Raw genomic sequence first — 19,444 nt, 5'->3', positions numbered from 1 at the left:
TATTTTGGAGCTAAGAATAGGAAAAATAAGTAATTTAAATAATAAGATTTTGAATGGAGAGGACCTTGGTGTACAGAATACAAGTAATAAAGGTGGCACCACAAATAGATATATGACCTTGGTTTTATAGCTAGGGACATAAAATACAAAAGTGAAGAGATAATGTTGAACTCTGAAAGCCGAAATGTGCAGCAGCATTAAGGGTATTTTCAATCGCAACAGCAATCCGCTGACCATTGCCATGACTGGAAGATCTGCACCATCCTCTCTGTATTCACTCTATCATAACCTTTCATAATTCTAAAGGCCTCTGTTGGGTCACCCCTCAGCCCTCTTTTTCCCCCCAAGGGAGAATCGTAATTTTTAAAAAAAAGGCAATTACAAAAGTTGATTGAGGTAAAGGACCAGTTTAGGGAGAAAGTGAGAGTGTCGGATTAGACTAAGTAGCTCAAGTCGCAAAAAACATTAGGACAGACTTGGCAGGCCAAATGGCTTGACTCTGTGCTGCAGAATGCTATGATTCTTTGAAAGATAAGCCCTAAAACTAAAAAAAGACAACAGAAGCAGATAAAAATATTTTCCATTATAATTTTTATGATACTGAATCAATACAATAAATTTCCGAGCAAAAGCAAGATTTTTCTTTTGGTACTCAGTGGCCATAGAGAACTTCTGTGGTAAAAGTACAATGAAGGTTAAATGCAATAAACACAGATCACCCCCTACACTAAGCACCATCTGTCAGGCTTCTTGTGACATTTTCAGTTTCCATACCACCTAACCTTTGTAGTCTTCTGGAAAACAAATTAAAGACAGATTTGTGTTGTTGGCTCATGTCCATATGGATACAGATTGACCCTGCAGAAATCAGTTTTCTCTTTGATCTTTTAACAGCCAGAGATTTGGGACACTTTCCTCCAGTCATCTGAGCTTATGAAACCTCAATTCTCAACAATATGTCTCTTTAATATTTTCTGAAATGTTGTTACTATATGAAAAAACTTCCAGAACTCATTCTGCATCCACAACTCAAACTCATTAAAAATAGAGTACCCTGTGCCATGCATGGTTGCTACTGGGCTTACTTAGCATACAAAAACACTAAATGAAAAACTATACTTCAGCCAATATGTTGATAATAGAAAAAGACAACAGACATCCCTTGAATTATATCTCATCAAGCATCTTCTCTTACCTGTGCACCATGCTTTTCCCCTCTGCTTCCTCTGTAAATAAGTAGTGTCACAATTCCATTAGTGCAACCTCTTTCTATCCTCCCCTGCTCTTGCATCTCCTGTGACCTTCAATTTTCTCTCGCAACCATTCCTTAGCACAGGCCTCTTACTTTCTCTTGCCTGACTCCCATTTCCCCCTTCCCCTAATCATTCCCTACTTTTCCCTTTGTTCACCTACTTGCCAAGTGGTTATGGTACTGGGTTTGTAACCCCAAGATCAAGAGTTCAAATCTCACAATGGCAAACTATGAAACAATGTAACTTCATCTGAAACAGATGGAAAGTGTTTGTACTCGAAAGAGTTATTTGTCCCCAGCCCCTTCTCTGCTCCCCTCCCCACCCCATATAACCAGCATCTCCTATTCTCTTTCCTGTCATACTGAGGGCTTGGCACAATTATCCTCCACCCTGGTTAATCTAAATACTGCACTTAATTTTGATTTCCCATCTGTAAGACTATGGCAGACCGACTAGCAATTTATTTTCTATTACAAATTCTTATGTCTACCTTTGTAATGGAAACTGTTTATGTAACCTTGTTTCACATTAAATCTTGTCAGGGTGTAAATGTGCTTTCATACTAGTGGTCAGCTGCTGAGTGTGTACAGCACAGAATCTCCTATGCTCCCACCAACTGTGCTTCCCAAATTGCCTTACAATTTGGTATTTGATAATAAATATGAAACCAAAATATTTCCTAAAATAAGGATGAAATGTCTGATATTAAAAGAACTGAATTCTAGAAAGCTAGTAATTCTTCAAAATTGAGTTTGGACAGCAAATATCAAGGTATTCAAATATGGAAAAGGTTAAGGGGATGGAGAAGAAATCAGGGCTGAATTTTATCTTGTCTATACCTAGATTCACAATTACACTTTTCACAGTTAATGAATAGTGACTAGGAGTGGGAATTCCAGCTGATTTTCCCTACCATAGCTCAGTTAACTGCAGAAGCTTCATCAAGATCAGTTAACATAGCAGAGACCAAATTGTATTTTTGTCAGTACAACACCAAAAGGGAGCCATTGCAGTGCCCATTATAATTACCCAACCCTTTTTATTCACATCCTTTTTGTAAACTCGTGTAAAAATCTACATTTGATGCTTGTTTTTCAACAAGTTGCATTTATAATGCGAGCATCTTTAACATAGCAAAACGTCTCAAAACGTTTCACATGAGCATTATCAACCAAAATTTGATACCAAGCCACATAAGGAGATATTAGGGTAGATGACCCTAAATTGATCAGAGATTTTAAGGAGCATCTTAAATCAGCAAAGAGATGTGGCAAGGTGGCAAGATTCAAGGAGGGTATTCTGGAGCTTATGGCCTCAGCAGCTGAAGGCGCAGCGGCCGCCAATGATGGAGCAATTAAAATTGGGAATGTGCAAGAAACCATAATTGGAGGAGTGCAGAGTCCTCTAAACATACACGAGGTAATTTGCAAAAACTGTTATGATCTGTATATGAAGTGTTGGCATAACAAATTTTGTTCAATTTGTGACTAGCTTGCTGATTACTGACACTGTAGCCTAGAAGGAAACAAATTACATGCAAAGGAAACAGCGCAAAGTTTGACTGACTCTCAGACTGAGAATACCAACACAAAATTACACACCATATTGCACTTCAAATAGAAAAATGGAAATCAGCTTCAGAAACTGCTAGGAAACTGTTTACAGGGGATTCATTCTTACCAGTTTCCCAACAGAAAACACAGCATGCGGACTACAGCTGTGTAACAGTAATTGCAATGCTCATAGATTGTATGCAACATACACATGCCACTTAGCATAAACTGACCTACTGGAAAAGCCAGAATACAAAGAATGATCTTTAAAGGAAAATCAATTCTAGATCATAGTTTCATGTTATACGAAAATGCCACGATATTTAAACAAAAAAATTGACAAAAAATCTGACTTTGTAATTTAATAGATTGGTGACTACCAGGCTACTGAAAGATCAGTAACAATCATCTGCCAATTCTCGTCTTCTGCCCCACCCACTTCACCCAAGGGGGGCAGAAAAGAAAGCATTAGATTTATACTGGGATGAACCAACTGTCAGTTGTCAAAAAATACATTATAATTACACATTTTTGTTCACTCTGATGTTGGAGAGCTTTAATGCTGTCGTCAATCTTATCTACTCTGAGAAATTAGCATCATTTCAGATCGCAATTAACCTATGTTGTGCCTGAAAACTTATAAAAATAATGTACTGTACTTTATGCACAATATTATATAAATGAAAATCTCCAGTGATTTTCAAGCTTAATGACGAATTAGGAGCTTACTCACTGAAAAGCCTCAGAAGATAATAGTACATCTGATCCCGATCACATTCAAATAGCTTCTGGGTCATTTCCACCATGTTCTCAAGTGTTTCAACCTGAAGCAAATTAGGAAAATATTTCAGAATGAAACAAAGTTCTAACTGGGCACATTTTGTAAATATTGAAAGATTTCCAAAATAGTCCAACTATAATGGATCTTAAAATAAAATGATTGCACAGCCTTGTTTTACTATTTAGATGATTCACTTGGATTAGAAAAATGCTTACAGATGACTCCATTCATCTCTTCTCCTCTCCCCACTACCAACTTTATTTTATAAGATCAAAAAAGCTTAAGAAATAGGAATAGGCCATTTGGCCCATCAAGCCTGCTCCTTTCAACTAGGTCATGGCTGGCCTGATTGTGGCCTTACCTCCACTCTCCTGCCTGTCCCCCACAACACTTAATTCCCATGTCAATCAAACATCTGCCAAGCTCATCTTTGAACATATATATTCAATGACCCAGCCTCCACTACTCTCTGTGGAAGAGAATTCCAAAGACCAATGACACTCAAAAGAAATTCCTCCTCACCTCAGTCTTAAATGGGAGACCCCTTATTCTGAAACTGTGCCCTCTAGCTTTAAATTCCCCATGAAGGGAAACATTTTCTCAGCATCTAATCTAGTCAAGCCCCCTCAGAATCTTATACCTTACAATAAGGTCACCCCTCATTCTGCTAAACTCTAATGAGTATAAGCCCAACCTGCTCAACCTTTCCTCATAAGCCAACCCTTTGATCCCAGGAATCAGCCTATGCTTTCAAAGCAGCATATCCCCTCTTGAGTAAGGAGACCAAAACTGTGTACAGTACTCCAGGTGCGGCCTCACTAATGCCCTGCACAGCAGGGCTTCTCTACTTTTATACTCCATCCCCCTTGCAATCAACGCCAATATACCATTTGCCTTCCTAACTACTGGCTTTATCTGCACGCTAACTTTTTGTGATTCATGTACAAGGACACCCAGATCGCTCTGTACAACAGCAATGTGCAATCTCTCTCCATTTAAATAATATTCTGCTTTTCTATTCTTCTTGCCAAAGGGGACAATCTCATATTTTCCCACATTATACTCCATCTGCCAATTTTTTGCCCACTCAATTAACCTATCTATATCCATTTTTCAAACTCTTTGTATCCTCCTCTCAACTTTCTTTCCTGCCTTTATGTGCATCAACAGCAACTTTGGCTCTAATAGTCTGTACTTTCATCCAAATTATTAATACAGATTGTAAATAGTTGGAGCCCTACCACTGATCCCTGCGGCACTCCATTAGTTACAGATTGCCAACCTGTAAATGACCCATTTATCCAGGCTCTCTGTTTCCTGTTAGTTAGCTAATCCTCTATCCATATTAATATACAACCCCCAACACCATGAGCTCTTATCTTGTGCAGTAACATTTTATGTTAATAATCTTGTTTTACTAATTGAGAAACCACACAGCCGACCTACTTGATTTGTGGCTGTGCATTTATCTGCAAACCACTGCAGCCTCCCTGGACGGGCTCTCAAGCCAGGAGTCTGTAGGAACGACAATTAAAAGAAAGAAAGAATAGATTAATAAAAGGCATTTGGACGAAAGTAGTACATTTTTAGAATGATTGAGTTTTGACACCTGAATGAGATGATTACATTTTTATATATAGAATTACTGAAGAAAATTTATGACATTAGTAATTATTGTAAAACAGCATTTAGTTAAATTAGCCTACAATGCAAACCTACAATTTAAAATAAAATGAATCTACATGAATCACAACTAGTTTGTTGCAGCACAAATAGCATGAAAAATCAGATGTTTTTATGCCTGTTCTGTAAGCCATTTGTGACTTACAGTATTTATATTCAAGACACTTAATACAACCATATTAACTCAGGTTATTATAGGGATAGTTTAATAAGGACTTTCTATGAATTAATTTCATGAGAAAGGAAGCTTCTACTGTGCAGTTCATAGTTGTATAACAAGGTTCATAAAGGTCCTTTTCAAATTAATTTAAATGTTACATTTACCAAAGTGATGTGTTGAGCTTCCAATTTTTTTTAAATTTAAGGATTTAAATAAACATATACTAACTCTTCCAATGTTCTAAAAATCAAATCAATTTGGTAATGTTCTAAGTTCTCAACAAGTTCATATTTCCCATATTGAGGCTGATGGAGTAGATAAATTTTCATGCTAACTTTACCATTTAAAGTAAGCTTACATAAACACTATAGCATGAAATGAAATATTAAACACCAGTGAATCCTGAAAATTAAACAAAAGAGTTTGATTATAGGTACAGAACAAACAGTACATTTGATTACAACTTTCAATATCTTCACTTATCCAAATGACATGGATCTCAACAAAACAAATCCACAACATGAAATGTATTAAATCTCCTGTGTTTAGACTTGATTGATGCGCCTGTCATTTCAAGGACGGCTAAGCAATAAATGCAGATATCCTTCAGTTTCATCTGATATAGAAAACAGTTTTCACTTACAATAAGACTCTATCCTCAAAAGAACATCTAGGTCAGCTTAACTAAATCTCCTAACCTCATGGATGTTCTACATTTACAGCTTATTGCTCAAATACTAAGTAGTGCTTACCAGCCAAGGTACCTTATAAACTCCAGTGGCAATGACATAAAACATTAATTTTATAGAATTTTGTAGTTTAAATTATACGTCTTGTGGCAGGATGTCTGACATCATGCATTAGTTTTTCCAAACATGACTGGAATAACAACATATCCTCAACTGATTTGGGCACTTTCAGTTCACACCATTACCTCCTCTTCATCTACTCATGCCCTTCTATTCCAAAATCCATTAGGGATTCAAAACTAAACAGTCACAAACCCTGTTGAGAAAAAAATGACTATAGTCTAGTCTATGTTAACACTAAATTGGAATATTTTCCCTGAGGTGCTCAGCACCCATTTTCTTATCTGCCAAGTTGAAGTGCAACTCTTTGCAGAAGCAGAATACGATTACATAGCTGAACAGCAATTCCCTGGACATTTTCGTTCTTCTACTGCAGATTAGATTCAAAGCCTTGCAAGCACTGTAAAACTAAAAGCAAATGATGCATGCTACTGAATTGTACCAACACCACATCAACTGCAATTTTACTGTACATCTGTTAATGCAATTTTTTTTTGAGTTGTGCAAGCTCTTATTGTGTAAGTAAGAGTAAAACTGAGCTCATGCTTGTCAGATTAGGGTTTTAGCCTCAGCGTATGATTGATTGATTTTTGCTGGAGAACTGTTTCATCCCAAATCAACATGTCCTTATTGTTCCATCCTGTCGGCATGTTTCAGGAAATGGTACATCATCACTACCCAATGACTTTCCATACCTAAAATAAGGATCTGAGAGAGGAGGAAGCAAGAAGAACAACTGTATTGTTACCAACTCAACAACAACATCATTGCTGGTCTTGGATGCTAGATTGTTATAGCAAACAAAAATATCCAGTAACATAGTTTACTTCCTAGGTTCAAGTGTTTAGTCAGCAATGCTAGGGGCCATAATCTAATTTTTCAGCGCAGATGTCAGTGTCAGGCTCCATGGTGTATTGTATTTTTTTGTTTTATTTTAGTATTAAAGCCCACTTCCTAACTCAGGGCATTGGAATTATGGGTCAGTAAATAACTGGGTGACTATTGTTTAATTTCTGGCTTACTATTCTACTCGTCTTACATTTCATATTCATTGTCTTTACTGTAGTCTCACCTCAGATTTTACTTCAATCTCATTCTTACTCAGATTAATTTCAAGTTCTTTTGACTTATTCTGCTCTTCCCTTAATTTTCAATCTCTTTCTCACATATTTGTTTAATGCGCCATATTTCCGCTTTGCTTTGACCTTCTCTTGTCTGTCGTTCGGAGATGCTATGCCCCCTTGCATTCTAGTCTTCAATAGTATAGTCATAAAGATTAATGTATATAATGTTATTGAGAACTATTTTAAATTGGATTTGTAGTATGGTCTGTGTCTGTGGGTGTGAGTGTGTGTGTCTTAATTAGAATAAAGCCAGTTAGTCTGGGTGCTTTGACATATAATGGTTTTGAGGTGTTAAATAGTAAGGAAGTTAAGGTAGAGGGTACATTTGCATTTTGTTGAATAAACCATCAAAGACTGGGGGCTGAAATCTTGCATCCAGCTAGGTGACACAAAGCAATATGCTTATATTACTAATAAAACTGGTACTACGAAAGGGGTTTTATTGCTAGAAGTGGAGTTCCAAGGGCCTGGTGATACAGTGAGAATTTGCATTCGAAGGGAAGATGCAGAAAAGGGTTTTATGCGTGGGTCAGAGGCATGTAATATCTAAGCTGCCTGTAAGCCTACAACTGTGCGAGGGAACCAAATTGAAAGGGAGCTCATTTTGAATTTGTAAGATAAAATGTGCTTTGCCTGGTGTCTGTTTATGTCTATGAGTTATTGTTCCCTGGGGGAAGATTACCTGGGAGTGATTAATTTGGGGATTTGTTTAAAAGTTATTATGGCAGTAATTTGTGGCCATGTGTATGTGTTTAAATTTGTTGTTAAATTAATAAATGTTTTATTTAATTTATATAAAAAAAACCTCTGGAGGCTTGGTGGTTTCATTTCTGAAATCAGAGCTGCATCTCAAACATACCAATTGAAAATATAGGTTATGACAGTTGTTTAAAGTTCCCCTCTGGGATTTTAAATAACTCAGCCTTTACCAACTGCTGTGTCATAACAAGCATTACAAAGAGAACTAGTCTTACATATCGTGCTCAGTTTATTTCTTTTAGCTGTTTCAATTGGTGTCTCCTGCTATGAACATCAATTCTATGTAGAAATGCTACAGGGAAACATTTGATGCACTTTATCCTATGAAGGCGCATATTCTTCACAACTGACTGTGACAATTTGCATGATCACTACTTTCATTATTTTCCTCTCTGTTTGGTTTGTCATCGACAATCTCATAGTAAAGAACAATGATGGATAGTCTGCTCAAGTTGAAGGCAGCTTTGCTAGGTACGCTCTTGTTCAAGCATATATCTATTGCTTCACATGGGAACTGTTGCATAGCAGTATGGAATGCACAGAACTGAAAATAACTGCTTTTGCACAATATGATCTCCTGGTTTAATGCTGTAAGTGATTATATCTTCCCTTCAAATCACCTGTTTTAAAACATTATTCAAGTTCTAGTACAATTTTTTTAAAGGGTCATTTGCAAGATGTCCGAAATCATGGCACCAGCAAGCATAAGATGATCACCACAGAAACTGTTGGGCAAAAATGGACCAAGGTTCATCTAGCTTCTGTTCATTGACTACCATTCTAGTAATGACATTATGCAATGATAATGGAGTTGTTTATTAATAATCACAATTATTCACTATTAATAAATCAACAACAGACCCAGACATGGGGCAAAAAACCTCCACTGTTGCAGGACTTTGGGAACCAAGTCACCTGTTCCGTCTAGGCATGCTATAGTTACCATGTCATGTCTCACATTGTTCATACTGTATCCCAAATATAATTTTTTCCAAATAAATATATTTTATTTGCATTTGAATTAATCAGTATGGACTGCTTCCACCATCTCCCTAAGGAGCCTGTTCCATGATACATATCACCTAAATTATTGGCCAGTTAATTACACCCTATGTTATTGTGAGGGTGCAGCAGAACACGACGTAAGGATTTTATAAAATGAGAAAATCACTTAATTATTTTTATATGTAAGAAAAAGGAACAAAAATAGTTCCAAAATATTTTCTGTAGCCTTGATTAAAACAGTAATGCCTCCCTTCAATAAGCTTCTCACTCAGGCCAGATTTTGGTCAGTACCAGTAGCAAACCAGCGCTGTTTTCTGATGAGCACATTGCTGAAATATCAGAACATACTTATCCTACTTCTTCACAGAATCTACCTGACTTGAAGTGTGCTTCCCGCAATTTCTGATTTTTATAGTTCATTTTCTGTTGCTCACTTTAACGCCAAACGATTTTTAAAAATCAACACTGTACAGTAATGTACATAAACTATGTGATCAACATCATAACCTTTAAGAACAGGGAGCTTGATTATAAGTAGGGTTTCCAAATAATAGTTTGAAGACCAGCATGAATGCTCCATTTTTGCAAGAATAAACCAATGCAACAAATTCCTTAGAGAAAAAATACTTAAAATGGTGGCATACCATTCAGATTAGTAAAAGTAAAAGATCAGCAAAAGCATAAACTAGCTTGAGGTTGTGATGGTGATGAGTCCATCTGGTTTCTTTATGGCTAGCCTTCTTGCTGTCTGCCTTTACTCAGTAAAATACACCCTGTCTATTCACACAGACTTTTAAATCAGACAAATTATTAGCTAGTAAAAACACAAAAATGTTGTCTTCGGAATCTACAAATAATGTGCATTACATCAGTAGATAAGGGTCCTGGCAATGTGGTCATTTGGTGTCAGTAATGGAAAAATACTTAAACCAATATACTGTAAAGGTACTATACTCTCAAGGTACTACCTCAAGTTTCTTCCATCACCAGTCAGAAACCCATGAGTTTACTTCCATGTTACATAGCTTAATACATTCTCTGCAGTCACAATTAAGCATCTGGGAAATCAGAATCTATAATCATTGGCTGAAGGTTGACCAAATCGAGATTTTTAAGAACATTAAGGGATTCAATTGTATGGACACTGAGAAACTTATCTCCTCTGAAGTAGGAATCCAGACTAAGAGGATACAACCTTAAAATTAGAGCTGTGCCATTTAAAAGTGAAAATGGAAGCACTTTTTGTTTTACAGTGGAAATCTAGAGCTCTCCTACAAAAGGCTGTGGATGCTGGGTCAACTGAAATTTACCAAGATCAAGGTCAGTAGATTCTTGTTAGATAGAAGTATCAAGAAATATGGAACAAAGATTGGCAAATGAAGTTGTGGAACAGGTCAGACACAAACTAACTGAATGGCAAAACAAGCTGGAGGGGGTTCTACTCCTGTTCCTATGTCTTCATAAAAAGCCTTCCAGATAATAATGTGCTATAAAATAAAGACAATCCACCCATATTTCATTTTATAAGCACGGAGAAAAATTAAAGGAGACAATTTAAACAAAAACAAGGCTCCAACAAGAGTACCAAAGTCTTTTTAGATCAAAATATCTACTGATGCCAGCACTTCAAGGAAACAAATGTAAAAGCTGGGACAAGCAGACAGTTTTGCTCCAACTTATCCCTTTGTATTGCTAGGAAAGATTTTAATCAAGACCAGATAGAGTATGCAAAATTTAGCTGAGTGATCAGTCACCTTTGGCTGATCATAAGCTGCTTAAGGAATTACAGGAAGGAAAAGTTGAATTTAATATGATGCTGCAGCAGACTGGCTGATTATTTGCTCCCAGACATGCCCTACAGTAAATCTGACCAGATTCACCCTCTGTCTGCAGCAAATTAAATTCCACTGCTTTTAAGCACAACAAAAGAATTGATCAGTAAAGGGGATTAAGAACTTTATACACCCAGGACTGGCAGTTTAATTTAATTGTTCCACAATCACAAGTTTAATATGCAAACATAATATTTGGCATAAAAGGAACAACTCAATCAAGCAGAGCTAGAAAAATATTTAAATTTGAATAACATCTAACAAAAACAATGGCTATAATTCTTATTGCAGCACTGTGCAGACATCAGAAGAAGGAATTCTATACTTATCACCGCTAATAAGGTTAACATTATTCAATTTGTAGACTAAATTGCATCAGTCAGAATTAGACTAATACTCATTTTAGGTTCAGAATATTAATTGATGCTCATTGTTCAAACTAAAATGGTTGTGTGAACAGCATAATAGGATGAAGTCTCACCTCGATAATTTTTCTGGCCTCTTTGTATTTCCCACTCTGAAGAAAAGCGAAAAAGAGGTCATACAGCATTGTCATTTCACCTCGCTCCTGGTTTACAAAATCCATAGCTGCAAGCACAAGAGAAAAATTTTAAAACTATGCATTCAACAACAGTTGAAACTAAAGTTAAATCTTAATCGCTTTCATCCCAAGGATATCAGCAAAATGCCAAATTTTATGTATGCTACAATTCAGAAAATTCTACTTATCACCTTTGTTTTTGAGAGTGGCAGAAAAGAAGAAAAAGTTACTTCAACACAAGTTTTGGACAGTCATGAAGCAGATTTTGGGATGGCAGGGGGGCGGGTGGAAGTGTCCTTTTAAGAAGGGAAATTAAAGGAATGGGAAAATGCCCTTTGTCCTAACAAGCCTACTCTCTTTTTGATCCATCATCCTCATTACTCAGCAGGATCATGTTTAATTGCCTCTGGATCCATTTTTACAACTTATTTCAGTAGTCTTCCCTAATTACATACTCCATGGGATTAAAACACAAGAGCACAGGGATGGAAAAGATACAGTCCATCTGGTTGGTCCCAAAAATTAATATCTCTCAATTGTGTTTTGCATATCTTACTTATTCCCTTGTTTTAAAGCTTTGGTTGGAGGGAACAATTTGCCTGGATTAATCCTCAATTTCCATTATCTTGAAAACTATTATAGGTCAACTCAGATTCTTCACTTTTCCAATAACAAGCCCAACCTGCTAAGCTGCTCCCCAAAAATAAAGCCACTAGTCTTAAAGTGCTGCAACTTCAGCTAAATTTCCCCAGTGAACTGTTTGTATACTCATTAACTGATTCAAAATGCAAATATACAAATGGTTTTCACCCAAAATATGAATCTTTTTCCTACATAACAGGCACTGCACTTCAAAGTGATTTTGAATGTAAGCACTTTGATGCCGATAAAAGATATGCTAAGACTCTATACATATGTGAATCTTCTTTGTGATACTGACATGTGCATTCCCAGCACTTAGTCTTTCATCCAATTTCTAGGATTTTTTTAGTTCCTATATGAGACTTCACAATGCTATGAGAGAGAAACTGTCCACAAAATGTCTTCCAGAAAAGGGAGCAGCTAGACACTTCCTGATACTGATTTAAGATAAAAGGAAAAATTTCTGCCACAGAAATTTGAGACACCACACTGGAGCCATCTAGAGAAGCAACAAGTAGGCCAGACAAATGAAAAAGAACAGAAGGCAAATTTAAAGAAATAACATTCAACATCAAACAATCTTACACAGCTGCCAGTGCATCAGTTACAGAGCAACAAAAAAGAACATGAGAGATTCTCTCTGTTCTCCCGCTTAAAAGTGGGAGGCAACATTCAAATATTGGAAGATAAAATTAAACAGGGAAAAGAAACTTAAAAGGTAGAGGGTAAGGTACTTTAAATTTCACAGAATCACAATCACAGAGCAGAAGAGGCCCTTTGGCCCATCAAGTCTGCACCGACACGTGAGAAACACCTGACCTACCTACTTAATCCCATTTACCAGCACTTGGCCCATAGCCTTGAATGTTATGACGTGCCAAGTGTTCATCCAGATACTTTTTAAAGGACGTGAGGCAACCTGCCTCCACCATCCTCCCAGGCAGCGCATTCCAGACCGTTACCACCCTCTGGGTAAAAAAGTTTTTCTTCACATCTCCCCTAAACATCCTGCCCCTCACCTTGAACTTATGTCCCCTCGTGACTGACCCTTCAACGAAGGGGAACAGCTGCTCCCTATGCACCCTGTCCATGCCCCTCATAATCTTGTACACCTCCATCAGGTCGCCCTTCAGCCTTCTCTGTTCCAACGAAAACAACCCAAGTCTATCCAACCTCTCTTCATAACTTAAATGTTTCATCCCAGGCAACATCCTGGTGAATCTCCTCTGCACCCCCTCCAGTGCAATCACATCCTTCCTATAATGTGGCGACCAGAACTGCACACAGTACTCCATCTGTGGCCTCACCAAGGTTGTATACAACTCCAACATGACCTCCCTGCTTTTGTAATCTATGCCTCGATTGATAAAGGCAAGTGTCCCATATGCCTTTTTCACCACCCCACTAACATGCCCCTCTGCCTTCAGAGATCTATGGACACACACGCCAGGGTCCCTTTGTTCCTCAGAACTTCCTAGTGTCATGCCATTTATTGAATACTTCCTTGTCAAATTACTCCTTCCAAAGTGTATCACTTCTCACTTTTCAGGGTTAAATTCCATTTGCCACTTATCTGCCCATTTGACCATCCCGTCTATATCTTCCTGTAGCCCAAGACACTCAACTTCACTGTTAACCACCCAGCCAATCTTTGTGTCATCCGCATTTAAAAAATGTTGTATCAAAAATTATTCAATTACTCAATTTTTGTCTCCAAAATAATGTTATAGCTACCCATTGAGAAGTTGCAAATATAGTATGTAAAGTTTTGTCACAGTTATGAATTCATAAATTATTTAAGTCAGTTTCCGAACTAATGTACAGTAAACTCAATAAAATTAATCTATAAAAGCTTGTAATTTAACATAGGGAACATCCCATGGGTTTGCTTTTAAAGGACACACAATAATTAGGATGTTGTGACACAAATTCAATTGAAGGGAGGAGGGAATCTGGTGAGAACACAAAAAACATATGTTGGTTTGCTTTCACAGCATCTCCATCAACCACCTTTCTGTAAGCGATCAGCATCTCCCTGCTCGATCAACTTGCACAAAACATCATGAAGCCTAGGCAGCTGGCCATATTTCTTGTGACAATCAATAATTGCATCTAGTGCAGCAGGTAGATTCCCCCTGAAACAGAAAATAGAAAACCTCAGTAATATATTAGAATGTTATTTCCATAGCAAACAATAATAAAAGTAATATTTTAAAACATGTTTGACTTAAATTTTTGCACACGACGTAATACCCTGTGAAAGAACGGTTAGATCAATCTGAATGTCAAACACTTTACTATTAAGTTACCCAATTCAGAAGTATTACATTTCTTTTTCCTTTTTAGTGACATCCCCCCTTCTATTATTAGGAAAAACCAGCAACAAGTTCACAAGGTTTCTCATAGAGATACTCCTGTTTTGGCACTAGACAGCCCATTAATGCCTATTTTCAATCCCATTTTTCCTCCTTGCAGAGGAGAACCTAGACTATTTCCATTAAAACTGAAAGGACATTGGGGAATTGAGTGCTGGTAAATCACAGGCGTAAACCCTATGGGTCTGTGCTTTGGAAAATTTAATGTATAGCCCCATCTTCCTCCTCAAAAATAAATCCTGTTCAGGAACAGTAACATTTACTATAATTTCACTAAACAATGCTTAATAGCTTGAGTTTTCGTTTTAATTCCATTTACTTCTTACAATGGGATGCTCGGAATAGCTTTCTTTAAATAAAGCTAATGGATAACTTTTTTAGGCTACAGGGCAAGTGAGGGAGCAGTCATCAATACCACTAGTTGGTTGACACTACAACACATGCTGAGCAGTAACAGCACTACTGATCTACCACCTGCAATGAATCAGCCAATTGAGAATGAATTACTGTATTCTTCCTAACAATGACAAAAGCAATAAAATTGGACAATGTCCATCCACGCACAAAAGTAGAAAAACTGGATAACCTACCTATTGTAATGTTCTCCATTAATGTCCCAACTGAAAATTTAAGTACCACTAAATATTTAATAAATTGAGTTTCAAGAACTGATTTGTAAAAGCAGATATTAACAGTAAGTTTCTGAAACCTGAGCACCTCAAACTTAATTCTGAACACTTACAGGCAAACTGAAACCTTAAAAACCATGAGTTTTAGCTTCAAGCACTTTCATGATGGAAATAAATACCTAAATATGGACTCCACAAACTTTCTTTCATCAGACATTCTTTGTAACTTTTACATGTAAACCTGCAGTTTATAAACATGTTTTATTCATTTCACAGTAAGACCTTATGCTTTTTTCAATAGCCCCCAATAAAATTCTCTGTTATAAATGGACTCTGAAAATCTTACAAGCATAATACATTTGGGGATGAGTGCAATAAACTTTCTTGCTCTACAGATGACAACTTGCATTAAAATAAGGCTTTTAACGTAAAGATCTCTCACAGGGCTTCATAAATTGATATGGATGCCACACCATGAAAGGAGATTAGGAAGGGTGACTGAAAGCTTGGCCAAAATGATGGGTTTCAGAAAGAGGGGTGATGGGCTTTAGAAGAGAGGCTGACAGATTTGGTCAAGGCAGCCGATAACTCTGCCATCAACAGCGAGGCAGGGTGCGTGCAAAAGGCCAGCAGCCAAGGGGTGATATGAAGTTGGAAGGGGTTACAAAGGTAGCTGAGGTGACCACAGAGAATAATTTGAGAATGAGGAGTTTAAATTAACATGCTGTGAAACAAGGAGTGAATGCTGTCAATAAAGATAGGGATAATGATTAAGAACATAAGAAAATAAGAAATAGGAGCAGTAATAGAACATATGGCCCCTCGAGCCAACTCAGACATTCAATACCATCACGGTTTGCCACCTGCCTCAAATTCACTTTCCTGTCAGCTCCCCACATCTTTTGATTGCCCCAAGAGATCAAAAATCTGCCCATCCCAGCCTTGAATATATTCAATGGATGGAGCATCCAAAATCCTCTGTGTCGACAATTCCAAATACTTGTATCTTCTGAGTGAAGAAATTTCTCCTCATCTCAATCCTAAATGATTGACCCCTTATCTTGAGACTGTGTCCCCGTGTTTTAGATCTCCCACCCCGGAGAAACAACTCCTCAGTGTCAATCTTGTCAAGCCCTTCGAAATCTTGTAAGTTTCAATGAGATCACCTTCTATTCTTCTAAACTCCAGAGAATATAGGCCCAATTTACTCAGCCTCTCATCGTAGGGCAATTCTATCAGCCCAGAAACCAATCTAGTGAACCTTCACTGTACTGCCTCCAAGGCAAATTATATCCTTCCTTAGATAGAGATCAAAACTGCGCTCAGTACTCCAGATGTGATCTCACCAAAGCCCTACCTTGAAATGAAGGCCAACATGCAATTTACCTGTCTAATTGTCTTCTGGACCTTCATGCTAACACTTGGTGTTCCTTGCAGAGAGTGAACCCAAGTTTTCCATAACATCAACATTTACAAATTTCAAGTCTTTTAAAAAATATTTTGCTTTTTTGTTCTTATTACCAAAGTGAATAACCTCAATTCCCCATATTATACTCCATATGCTATCTTGTTGCCCACTCACTTAACCTGCCTACATCTCTGCAGCCTTGGTGTCCTCCTCACAATTTACATTCCTATCCAGCATTGTATTAGCAGCAAGCATGGATACATTACGCTCAGTCTCCTCATTTAAGCCATTAACATTGGCTGGAAATAGCTGAGGTCCCAGCATTGATCCTTGCAGCACTCCACTAGTTACAGCCTGCCAATTTGAAAATGCCCCATTTGTCCCTTTCTGCTTCCTGTCTGTTAACAAATCCTCCATCCATGCAATTATATCATTCCCAACTTGATGAGCTCTTATCTTGTGTTTTAACCTTTTGGAAATCCAAATATATTACATATACTAGCTCCCCTTTATCAACGCTACTAGTTACAAATGGCTAATTAGCCTGTTTTCTCTGTCACTTCTTTCTTGAATAGTGATGTTACATTTGCTAACTTAAAATCTGCTGGAACCATTCTCGAATCTGAGGGATTTTGGAAAATCATGACCAGTGCTTCCACTAACTCTGCAGCTACCTCTTTTAGAACTCTCAGATGCAGGCCAATAGATCCTAGGAGTTTGTTGGCTTCTAGTTTCTTAAGTTTTTCCAATATCTTTGCTCTGTTGATACTAATTACTTTAAGTTCCTCACTCTTATTAGCCCATTGATTAACCTCTGTTTTTGGCTTACAATTTGTGTCTTCTAACATGCAGACAGACATAGAATATTTAGGACACAAGAAATATGAGTAGGCAATCAGACTGGGAAATGGAATCAGTGGCAAGACATTGGAATTTATGCAAAGGTTGAAAATAAAGGTTTCAGTCTTCCTGGTGCTGCATTGGAGGACATAGTGGTGCATCCAAGACATCATACCAGGCAGGCAATCTGTCAACATGGAGGTAATCGTTAAAATGAACCTGATGCTGTCTTTACAAGGTACAGAGTTGAGCTGCATTAATGATAAAAAACAGAGCACATAGATTGTTGGGTATGTTGCAGAATATTTGCGCTTATTCCATTTTTTAAGTAAAACACACATAAATAATTCACAGAATCTGCAAGTAAAACCCTGGACTATTATAGTACCCATCACATGATTCCACTAACAGTCAGTTCTTAAATCACCATCTGCTTCATTGCTCTTCAACCTGAATCTCACTACCTCTTCTAATAACAGCATCAAATATAAAAATGCAAACTATTCAATATATAATCTCTTTAACAAATTGAAAGCAGTAATTTAAGTTTTGAGTTTCTGCAAGTGCTTAAGCCATTGTGCCCCATCTACAAAGCTAGGGCATCTTGATTGAATTAAGTCTTGTGACTCACTGCATTATATAATTTTTTAAAAAAATGTATGTTATGTGGGTGACATATACCGTAATTCAGCATCACAGCTTCAAGAACAAGTATTTAGAGGATAATTCCCACTTACTTTTTAAAAACTATTCCTAGTCTTTTTAGCAGTCTTTCTTTAGTAATCTGACAGCTCAAATGACAGAAATGCCCAACTTCCAAGTATGTTTTCCCAAAACCAAATTCCAAATCTGCAGTTTTTCTCAATTTGCTTATCCTGATGGGCAAAGTAACATTAGTGCACTATTGACTTGTAAACAGAATGCTGCACAGAGGTAAGGCTTTTAGTTATTGCCTCAAATCGAGGACTTAGAAAGAGTGAAAGAATTATTGATGTAGTGCACCGATAGTTGTTTGTATTTGTCAGCCAGTGCTTGTATGTAGTTTCTAGTGAGCATGGAGAATCCTGGGGGAAAATTGCCACCTCTGAATATTTGTAACAAAATCCTAAAAGTGTGTACCAAAAGATGTGTTTATGGTTTCATTATTAACGAACAGCCAAAATCTTCCATTCCCCCATGATCCAGATATTCTTACCCACTCGGCTGGATGAGAATAGCAGCGATAATCACAGAATAAAACTACTGCCTCAGTTACATTTAAAGAACAGGCTATGCTGTCATTAAACGTTTGTTCAGGCGATCCACTAAACACTGCAAAATAAAAAAAAGTCTCAAGTACTAAAATGAAATAACTAAATTGGATCATTACAATCTAAACACAGTGCTATTCTTCCATGTAAACGGGACTTCACATGATAGATATGTACCTTATACCCTTCCCAAGCCATGTTTACAGTACAGTGAGTGGAACCCTACTGAGACATTCAAATTTTTGTCATTTTGTATGAAGACAAAATTATAGGTTAATTTTTTATCTGTGAATAGATGGTGCAACTAAATAAAAGCAACAGACTAGACAAACAATAGAGCACTGCCGTGAAAAGCTTACAGCTGCTATTCAACAGCTTAGCCCCCATTTGCTTAGTGATGAACAACTTTACAATGGAAGAGCAAGAGACAGTTCACTTTTATATAATGTAAGAAAACACTGTGGACTGTTGATTTTAATTGCCATGTAGTGTGGTAACGTTATGTTAAAAGCTTCACTTAAGTGGCAATTCATGGCAGGCTTACTGATTGAAAAGCTTGTCTTTTGAAGCTGAAAACCTCAGGGAAAGGAGCAAAATAAAATGGGGTGGGAGGCAGGGTGGAAGAGAAAAAGGCTGGAGGCAAAAAAAAAGACACTTGTGTAACAAATCCCAATCTGCAAATCTAAACCAGATGTTAGTGTACAGGGAAATCAATTCTACACAGTACAATCAGCTTTGCACAATCATACATTTAAAGGACTGGCTCTTTACTGAGCTAAATGTTTCTCTGTTCATTAGAC

At 37.2% G+C, this 19,444-nt stretch overlaps 1 protein-coding gene across 1 annotated transcript in view; it reads right to left on the bottom strand.

The window, feature by feature from the left end:
- Positions 1–19,444, bottom strand: part of lrpprc (leucine-rich pentatricopeptide repeat containing) — a 151,636-nt gene that overhangs the window by 27,850 nt on the left and 104,342 nt on the right. Inside the window, exons 24-27 of the mRNA XM_041181742.1 lie at positions 14,153–14,277; positions 11,441–11,547; positions 5,034–5,102; positions 3,540–3,630 (exon numbers count right to left, since the gene is read on the bottom strand). Of these exons, the coding sequence (XP_041037676.1) occupies positions 3,540–3,630; positions 5,034–5,102; positions 11,441–11,547; positions 14,153–14,277 (392 nt within the window). The remainder of the gene's footprint in view (positions 1–3,539; positions 3,631–5,033; positions 5,103–11,440; positions 11,548–14,152; positions 14,278–19,444) is intronic.

The sequence above is a fragment of the Carcharodon carcharias genome, chromosome 2, assembly GCF_017639515.1.
Source record: "Carcharodon carcharias isolate sCarCar2 chromosome 2, sCarCar2.pri, whole genome shotgun sequence".
NCBI lineage: Eukaryota > Metazoa > Chordata > Chondrichthyes > Lamniformes > Lamnidae > Carcharodon > Carcharodon carcharias.
This window is presented reverse-complemented; position numbering and strand designations above follow the sequence as displayed.